This window comes from Marmota marmota, unplaced genomic scaffold, assembly GCF_001458135.2.
Source record: "Marmota marmota marmota unplaced genomic scaffold, marMar, whole genome shotgun sequence".
NCBI lineage: Eukaryota > Metazoa > Chordata > Mammalia > Rodentia > Sciuridae > Marmota > Marmota marmota.
Window position 1 is genome coordinate 17,436,202 of NW_026000185.1, and position 10,046 is coordinate 17,446,247.

Here is a 10,046-nt window from a genome sequence, read left to right on the forward strand (position 1 = left end):
CATAAACGTGAAACACCCTGTGTAGGATGTTTGAGAATTGACAAAACTCATTCCTGGGCACTGATACCAGAACAGGGCCTGTGGGGCATGAGGGCAAAGGTTGAATAGAACATTCCAGACAATGCAAATGTTCTGTATCCTCCTTAAGGTAGTGCTTATATGTATGAGTAGATATTTGTCAATCATAATGAATTACACCTGTCAGATGGATGTGTTTTACTGTGTATATTTTACTGCCACTAAAAAACACTGTGAACTGGGGACATGGCTCAGTGGTAGAGTGCTTGCCTAGCATACGTGAGGCCCTGGTTTGGATCTTCAGCACTGAAAAAAAAAATCAATCAGTCAATCAATCAATAAAATAAGGGGCTGGGGATATAGCTCAGTTGGTAGAGTGCTTGGCTTGCATGCCTAAAGCCCTGGGTTTGATCCCCAGAACCATAAATAAATAAATAAATAAATAGATAGATAGATAAAATAAAATAAAAAAATGTGGTATAAACATAGCCTGAAGAATAGGCCCATGTGCACCCCCTGGAAAGGGCACTTGGTGGCTCCTCTGACAGCAGGAAGAAGACTTTTTTTTTTGTCCTAGTTATTTAACCCAGAGGTGCTTTACCATGGAGCTACATCCCCAGCCTCTTTTTTTTTTTTTTTTTTATTTTGAGACAGTCTCACTAAGTTTCCAAGGCTGGTCTTGAACTTGCAATCCTCTTGCCTCAGTCTCCGGAGCTGCAGGGATTTCAGGGGCATGCCCCCACACCCTTCAAGAAGGCTTTTTAAAGCAAGGCAGATAGGGCTTCTGCAGTCAGCGACTGAGTCACCACATTCAGACATTGGCTGTGTACCATCCACTACTGTATCACACTTGGGTGTGGTGCCAATCAAGCATCAGCTTTCCAAGCCAATAACATGGATTTTAGTGACATACTTTAGTCACAACAAGAGATGAACAGATTGTTGGAGGAAGTTTTTTTTTTTTTTAAGAGTTGAGTCTCAGGGCTGGGGTTATGGCTCAGCAGAAAAGTGTTCGCTTAGCATGTGCGAGGCCCTGGGTTCGAGTCTCAGTACCACATTAAAAAATAAATAAATAAAATAAAGATATTGTGTCCAACTACAACCAAAAAATAAATATTAAAAAAAGAGAGAGAGTTGAATGTGAGCTGGGGAATGGGGTACATGCCTATAATCCGCAATTTAGGAGGCTGAGGCAGGAGGATCAGAAGTTCAAGGCCAGCCTCAGCCATTTAGCAAGGCCCTAAGCAACTTAGCAAGACCTTACTTCAAAATAAAACATAAAAAGGGTTCGAGATATGTCTCAGTGTTTAAGGAGCCCTGGGTTCAGTCCCTGATACCCCCCACCCCAAAAAAAGATTTGAGTCTAAGGTTAAGTATTGGAGATTTATTGCTTACATTGTAGAAGGAACAACTAGCAGGAATACATGAACTCTATCAACTGCAAAATACTGAAGTGGCACCCCCATTCTCCACGGAATAGTCCTCTTCACCATGGCTGATTTTAGTACTGTCAGCAAAAGAGTCTCTGAGAAAGAGTCCAATGTAGATAAATTTCCTATTTTCATGTCACCCTGTTTTCTTGGCCACTGGCCGAGAAGATACCAGCACTCCAGGTGCTGGACACCCCCCTTACTGGTTTTTCACAAACATATCCAGTATAGTACTTTGAAGAAATGTGCAAACAAGGCCTCTGGCCTTGAGCTGGGCTTCACAGAGATGTCTACATTTTTAAGATAAGTTACAACTGGGCTCCATGGTAACAGCTGGCAGGGAGAGGAAAGAAAGGGGAGAAGAAGCTCTCCCCTTCTCAGGTGTTGTCCTTGAAGGGTTAACTTGCCCAAAGCAGTGAAAGAAAAAGCTGCTTTTATGTGAACTTCTGCAGACTGTGAACTTCTGAGCCCCTCCCCTTACATGATGGGTATAAAACTCTGAAACTCCCTGAACTCGGTGTTCAGGGGATTGATTGATTACAGCAAAAGCTGTTCCCTCTGAACCTGGCTGCAGCCAAATAAACTGTTTCCTGCTATCTTCGGTGCCTTGCCTCGTTTGTCCCTACAACAATACCGTCAAGGAACCTGAACAGAAGTCAGGAAATTGCTGACAATTTGAAATGTCAGAATTACAGAAACAGAGATTAATCATAATCAGCTACAGGATTCAAGATTACCTAAGCAACCATGAAGAAAAACATTAGAAAACATGTAACAGCAGGGGGCTCAAGAATTGGAGTCACTGACATCTGTAAAATTCAAGAGATGAAGACGGGCGTGGTGGCACATGCCTATAATCCCAGTGGCTCTGGAGGCTGAGGAAAAAAGGATTGCAAGTTCAAAGCCAGTTTCAGCAATTCAGTGAGGCCCTAAGCAATTAGAAAGATGCTATCTCAAAATAAAACATTAAAAGGGCTGCCGATGTGGCTTGGTAATTAAGTACCCCTGGGTTCAATTCCTAGTATCTAAAAAATAAAATAAAATTTAAGAGATGGTGGGAAAAAAACTGCTCAATTCCTAAAAACTGATAAAAGTAAAGTCTACCAAAAAATTGAAGAACAGACTTAGAGGCTAAAATAATGATCTTCTTAGAAAATGACAGAGATCCATCCATCCAAGTGGAAGAAGGATGAATGTGAATTGAATTGAATGTGAATCTTAGTCTTATGTGATGAAGCAAAGTGAAACTGTAATATAAGAGGAAATAATTGAATAAAACCAGGGAAACTCAGCGGTTCCAGAGGAATTTGATAAATTGATTCAGGACTTCAGAAAAAATGAGCCGGGCGTGGTGGCACTTGCCTATCATCACGGATCATCGAAGTGGCTTGGGAGGCTAAAGCAGGAGGATGGCAAGTTCAAAGCCAGCTTGAGCAACAGCGTGGCTTGCTAAGCAACTCAGTGAGACTCTGTCTCTAAATAAAGTACGAAATTGGGCCGGGGATGTGGCTCAGTGGTCGAGTGCCCCTGAGTTCAATGCCTAGTACCAAAAAAAAAAAAAAAAGGAAAAAGAAAAAAATGAGATTTTTTTTAACACAGATGAAAAAGACACAAGTCTTGTATCCATGAAAGAAAAATAATCACCTGAAAGAAAAACTGGAACAATTCAGGGAACAACAGAGCGGGGGCGGTAGCTCTGACCCTAAAATCACACTACCCAAGAACCAGAAGCTGGGGTTTCTCAAATGAATGTAAGGAAAGGTCATAATCTGCAGAAGGAAATCAAACATCCACAAAAGATCATTGAAGATCAAAAGCAGATAAGATGCACCCACTACACTCTTTACAAGAAAAAAAAAAAAAAACAGACAATGAAGAATTTTAAATACCAGCATGAGCAAATAATGATTGCACAAACCCAGCTCGTTTCAGGGAAAGATGAGAAAAGGAAGAATTTGCAATAGGACAGATCCAGACCCAGCTGCAAGGAAAAAGACAAGAGATTCAAACAGACCCTGGTGTTTTTCAAGTAGAAAAAAAGTTTGGTAGCTGGATTGTAGAAAAAGGAAGTGAAAAGCATGGTTTATCTCAAGCTGAAACTAAAAGATTAGTAAAAGGAAGAAAAGAACAAGAATTCAATTGTTCAAGTTGGACATTCAACATGTAAATGGAAAAAATATATACATAAGCTTTTGGCTGAACAGGCTCATCAGCTGTCCACAGATGAACATGGTAAACTAACTCAGATCTGCCAGTGGAAAGATTTAGAGATGCAGGGTCTCCACACCAGATTAGCTTCATCTACTCACACGGGGGACACTGTTCACCTTCTGCGGCTGCTGCAAATGTGTGCTCTGGAATGAAAACAAATGTTAGCTGTTTGGAATGAGAAAGCTAGGGAAAATAAGTACCTAAAAAGAGAGTATCAGCAAGTGTGATGAATACTGTGGGTGCCAGTGAATCAGCCCTCATCAAACTGCAGGATGAAAATAAACGACTGATAGACTCGCAAGTAGTGGTCAGGATATGTTTAGAGGACAGTGCAGAATTGATCCTGTCTCCTCTGCGAGAATTGAATGACACAGATAGGAATCAATGTGTTGAATCAGAAATGTCAGAGTTTACTGAAAATTTCACAAACATCCAACACTAGTAGTGAGGTTTGGGGTATTAATAGGAATCAGTTTGAGGAGCTTCTAGAGATCGATTAAAACAGCTAGTTAAAAAAATGGAAGAGTCCGAGGCTGGGGATGTGGCTCAGAAGTGGAGCACTCGCCTAGCATGCGTGAGGCACTAGGTTCGATCCTCAGCACCACGTAAATGTAAAATAAAGATATTGCATTCACCTATAGCTAAAAAATAAATACTTAAAAAAAACTTCAACAGGTTCAGGTACAGATTTTAACTAACATTGATCCTAATTCAAAAATACAGATGAATTATACTGACCTGATTCCAAAAACATGAAGGAAATGAAACCAAACTTAAAAAGTTGGAACAGGAATTGACACAGTATAGAGTACCTCTGCAATGCCAAGGACACTTTCTTAGGACAGCTTGATATTTCACTTTCCACGAAATCATCACATTCTCCACTGTCTGTGGAATCTGTTGAGACAAGTGAGTCTCATATATTGACTGAAACTTCCAGATTCTTGCTCCAACAAAAGATTGAAGAACTCAAAAAAATCACTACAGGAAAAAGAGACAACCATTATTAGTCCCTCTGGGAGGATAACCAGAGACTTCTGATTCAAATGCTGTCACCTCAGAGTTAGAGAGAAAAGGACACGAACATATGGATTTAGGGATTAAGCAGCTAAAAGAGAAACTGGATGTTTTCCAAAAGTTACTGAAGGGGGGCTGGGGATGTGGCTCAAGCGGTAGTGGGCTCACCTGGCATGCATGTGGCCCGGGTTCGATCCTCAGCATCGCATACAAACAAATAAATAACTGAAATAAAGGTATGGTGGCCAACTACAAATAAAATAATAACAACAACAATAATAATAATAATTAAAAAAAAATAAAAAATAAAAAGATCTGTGGATGTGGCTCAGTGGTAAAGCACCCCTGGCTGCTTAACCAACAGACAAAAATCACAATCATGGAGGACAAGGTAGTTTTCTATGCTACTGAGTTGGAAAACGGATGCCAGGAAGCTGGCTTGCATGTGAAACCCTTCTGGGGAAAAAACTGGGAGATAGGATGGCGTTACAGTTTTCTGTCTCCAAGGGCCAAGACGAGTCATAGGCTGGCTCTACCTTGTCTGAATGGGAAGAAGAGGTAGAAAATCCAAGAGGAAACCTGACGGAAAGAGATCTGGGGAGAAAGTGAATGCTTCAAAAACAAACTGAGGTCTGACAGGAAGTGCGGGCTGGATGCTGGATGAACTTCACCTATGACTTGAAAGGAAAAGCGGACAAAGTCCTAAGGAGAAAGCCCTTCTTTGGATATCTTCAAGCACCACATGAAGCAGAGGAAGCCTCACAACTAAAGGGAGGCATGCTGGGTATGGAAAGGTAGGGGAGGGAGCAGTTGTTCCAGGAGGACCTGTGAGTGTCCCCAACACACCTCCAAAACCCAACCAGCACTTTGTGCTTAATAGTTGCTCTTCAGAAATTTTGGTTAAATTTATACACATAGGATCTCATTCACCTACACCACCAGCAAGTCTTTCTCCTTGTAAGAAGCTTCTAGATGCAGCAGGAGAGAACAAACAAGCTAGGAAGGTACCAGGAAGTTTGAAAAAGACTCCAGGAGCCACACCCAAATGAGCAGATGTGAGTTGGGCTCCGTAGTTGTAGTGTCTCTCACCAGCCCAGCTGGACTTGACATTGGTGGGGCTGGACATCTTCACTTTGCTGATGTCACCTGACAAGAGTGCTGGAATTGTACCGAAAGGACTTTACAAGAAATAGAAGATTCTCAAGTTAGAGATGTTTAAAAACCAAGCCACCATGTGTGTACTACATTACAAAGTGACCTTTTGAAGAAGAAGAAAAAAAAAAAATCTCACATATTTGTTTTCAGTTTTACTCTCTTTAAATTTACACTCAGGTGTAGTGGCACCTGCCTATGATCCCAATAACTCAGGAGGCTGAGACAGGAGGATGGCAAGTTTGAGGACAGCCTCAGCAATGTAGCCGCTCAAAATGAAAAATAAAAAGGCCTGTTTCTAAATAAAAAATAAAAAGGGCTGGGGATGTGACTCAGTGGTAAAGAACTCCTGAGTTCAATCTCCAGTGCCAAAAATAAATGCTTTTTTTAATATTTATTTTTTAGTTTTAGGTGGACACAATATCTTTATTTTATTTTTATGTGGTGCTGAGGATCGAACCCAGTGCCTCATGCATGCTAGATGAGCACTCTACCACTGAGCCAAGACCTCAGCCCCCGCAAAATAAGTGCTTTTTAAAAAAAAAAGTGTTTTTAAAGGGCTGTGATAGTATTCACCAAACTTAGCCAATGGCTGTTCCTTGGGAGGAAGGGTGTGGGTGACATGAGAGACTATGGTCAAAGGGTACTTAAGTATTGTCTGAATGCTTTCAGTTTTAATGAGGGGCAGGTGTTTAACTTGGGTAAGTAAAACATTAACTTGGGTTAGCATTAAAAAAGTAAAAATATGCCAGGCATGATGGCAGCACACCTGTAATCCCTGTGGCCTGGGAGGCTGAGGAAGGAGGATCTCAAGTGCTAAGCCAGCCTCAGAATGGCAAGGCACTGAGCAACTCAGTGAGACACTGTGTCTAAAAAAAAAATACAAAATGGGAGTGGGGATGTAGCTCAGTGGTTGAGTGCCCCTAAGTTCAATCCCCAATACAAAAAAAAAAAGTACAAAATATGTGAGTGCAACCTCCCTATATATGAAAAAGTGGTGAAGAGTTCTAAAGTACAAGTTACATAAAATTAAAAAGCAAGTTCCTTTCATGAATAAGTCCCATTCCCCTTTCCATTGCTAGGGAAACTACTCTAGTGGTTTTCTTTTCATTTGTTTTCTTTCAGATCCTTTAGAAATAAATGTGTATGCCGGGCACAGTGGTACACACATGTAATCTCAGCGACTTGGGAGGCCGAGGCAGGAGGATCGCAAGTTCCATATCAGTCTTAGCAACTTAGTGAGACCCTGTTATTAAATTATTTGTCTTTGCTTGCTCTCTCTCCCCCTCTCCCCCGCCTCTGTAGATTTCTAACTTTAGACCCTCTTTCTCAGTCTCTTTATGACTTCTTATTTCTGACCATTTTTTAAAATGTTCTCCAAGTTTCCATCTTCTGCTAATGCGGTCTTCGATTTTTCCCTGTAGTCTCAGGACAAGCACCTCTACTGAAATACAAACTGAAGCCTTTCACTGATGTTTGCTAAGTTGATCCCCAGGTCACTAAAGAGTCTGGGGTGACCTCTCCAGCACCTTGTCATCTGGAGACAGGAAAGACCACCCCCACTTGAAGGCAGAATATGCCAGAGCGCCAAGATTTGGCTCCATCTGTAGCAAGGAGGTCTTGGCACCATGTGCAACTTGTGTGGTGCTGCCTCTGTGACTCAAGGAACAACGGCAGCTGGGTATGGAGGGCCACAGGCGCAAGATCTGTGAAAAACCTCTATTTCCAGAAGAGCCTAGACTGTGGCCAGTAATCACCATTCTAATGGCTGAAACGCAGGTGCAAAAATGGCAGTTTTTGCATCAGAAGTCCATGGGCATCTTATGATCATCTTAGGCCAGCCAGAGACTCCAGGAAGTATGAGCAGAGGTCACCACATTCTCTTCACTGCAGGAGTCTCTGAAGGCAGTAACAAGAGTGCTTGTTGATTTGAATTTGGACAAATTCTAGAGCCTCTTGTTGGCAGAACCCTGCCCAAGCTGGGCACATTGCTAATTTGCAAGTAACAGCATAAGTGTGTTTAAGTTAAATTTGTAAGTAATAATACGATTAATAATATTACCTCCAGAATCCAAAAAGACCTAAAAGATGTTGGACATATATGTCCTTAATAACTGTGTCCCTCAAAAAATGTGCTCAAAGGAGGATTTCATAAAGGTAATAAACCTGTACTCCTGGAGAAAGGCAGAGATGGTTAGGACCTTGCCTGCAAATATTGTATACAGAAGCAGAATTGTTTAGGTACACTGTGGGTAGCCAGGTCAAGTCCGAACTGTGTCCCTTTGAAGCTAAAGGCAAACTGTGATTGAGAGGTCATTGAAACAGGCAGACCTTACTAACCAAATCTAGACACCGTGATCAGTACCTTATACTACTTGCTGTTGGCACTTATTATCCACTAACACCCATGGAACATGTATACTGCCAAGCTGGGACACTATACCTGCTCAGTGCTTTGTAGAGAACCACCCTTTGTAGAGGACCAGGCTGAGAAAAATGCCCTCCCCTCACCACCCTCCCCGGCAAAACTTAACCTCAGCTGTTCCCCCTATCCTTTCTAGAATGCTAAGTGAGTATTTGCTGTTTGCGTTGTTTTATTTTTATTTTATTTTATTTTTTTTTTCTTTAGATGAAGGGTATCATTATATCACTGAGGTTGGTTTTGAACTCCTGAGCTCAAGCAATTCTTCTGCCTCAGCATCCCAAGCAGCTGGGACTATAGGCAATGGGCACTGGCACCTGATATATACCCCTACCCCAACCCTGGGCTGTAACCCAGAACCTTCTGAATGCTAGACAAGTGTTCTACCACTACACCCCCCAGAACTACTTTGCTTTTTTTGTTTTGCTTAAATAGGTTATGACTCAAAGTTTTAAAAGTTTGAATATATCTCTTCCCTGCTCCCAACACAAAGCAGATACAAAGGAATATACGAACACATTTCTTGTTTTCTTTTTCTCTCTCTTTTTTTAAAAAATATTTATCTTAAGTTTTAGGTGGACACAATATCTTTATTTTACATTTCTGTGGTACTGAGGATCGAACCCAGTGCCTCATGCATGCTAGGCCAGCGCTCAACCACTGAGCCACACCCAGCCCCCATATTTCTCTTTAATTTACAAAATGTTTTACAACAAATCCAATACAAAATATCTGTAATGAACATTTTGACTATGTATAATAATGAAACAAAGGCGTGTACTCACTCCCACTTAAGAAACTGAAGATATGCCTATGAATCCCCCGCCCCGCCAACCCAGTGCCTTTCCCTAATTTTTGTGTCCCACACTCCCCAGTCCTTGATTCCTGGGACACTTTCCCTTGCTGCTTTTCTTTTCTATATATTATTTTATCACATACATAAATTTCTGTAATCAACATTAGTTTTGCTTGGTTTGCACTTTATCACTTTATCTTTCTTTCACCAAATAATTTATTGTTCTAACATTTAGCCGTTTATTTTCATTGTTACATAGTTTTTCATGCACTACCTCCTCCACAACATTTCAAAGGAGATTCTGTGTGCAAAGACCTCCGCACAGGACCTGGCAGAGAGTGTCAGCCCTCCCTAAAGGTTGTTAAATTGTTGAATGACACTGAGCCCTTTTTTTAAAATTTTTCCTGGCTGGATTCTCTGCCCTTCGCTCCAGTGCTTAAGATCCTCCTAGCTCTTCTGCCCTGAGTTCATCATATTTACAAAATTTTGTGACCAGCAACCAGGAACTGGAAGTCCTCCCAAAGCAACTCAGACTACCCTTCCCAGGGAGCATTGCGGCACTCTTAGGTCATTTTCAATTTCCCTGCTCTTGAGGCACACTTCCGGGTCGTGTGGGCGGAGCCAAGAGAGTCCTCCAATGAGCAGCTCCGTGGTCTGAAAGGGCGGGGAAACAGCCCAATGAGCGTCACCGCAGAGGAGCCAATCAGCTGGAAGTTTGCTGGGGCCGCCGGCGGGGGCGGCGTCACTGAGCCGCGCCAGCTGAGCGGGTGGAGCCCGGCCCCTCTATCCTGCCTCCTCGGAGTGGTTTGCTCCTTGCTGCGCCGCTTGTGGACCCCAGCTTCCATGTCCCTGGTGGGCACAGCACCCCGGAACCTCCACGCCCATGGCTGCTAGCCTGAGGGAGCCCCCTTTCATCTCCTCTGCTTCCTCGTCCACCTGCGACACGGACGACGAGGGCGTGCGCGGCACCTGCGAAGATGCTTCTCTGTGCAAGAGGTGC

At 42.4% G+C, this 10,046-nt stretch overlaps 1 protein-coding gene across 2 annotated transcripts in view; it reads left to right on the forward strand.

Annotated features, from left to right (window-relative positions):
* The first annotated feature begins 9,764 nt into the window (after window positions 1–9,764).
* Window positions 9,765–10,046, forward strand: part of Lcmt1 (leucine carboxyl methyltransferase 1) — a 48,720-nt gene continuing 48,438 nt past the window's right edge. For both annotated transcript variants that reach the window (XM_015491186.2, XM_048789684.1), the window contains exon 1: window positions 9,765–10,042. In XM_015491186.2, the coding sequence (XP_015346672.1) occupies window positions 9,930–10,042 (113 nt within the window). In that variant the 5' untranslated portion in view covers window positions 9,765–9,929. The remainder of the gene's footprint in view (window positions 10,043–10,046) is intronic.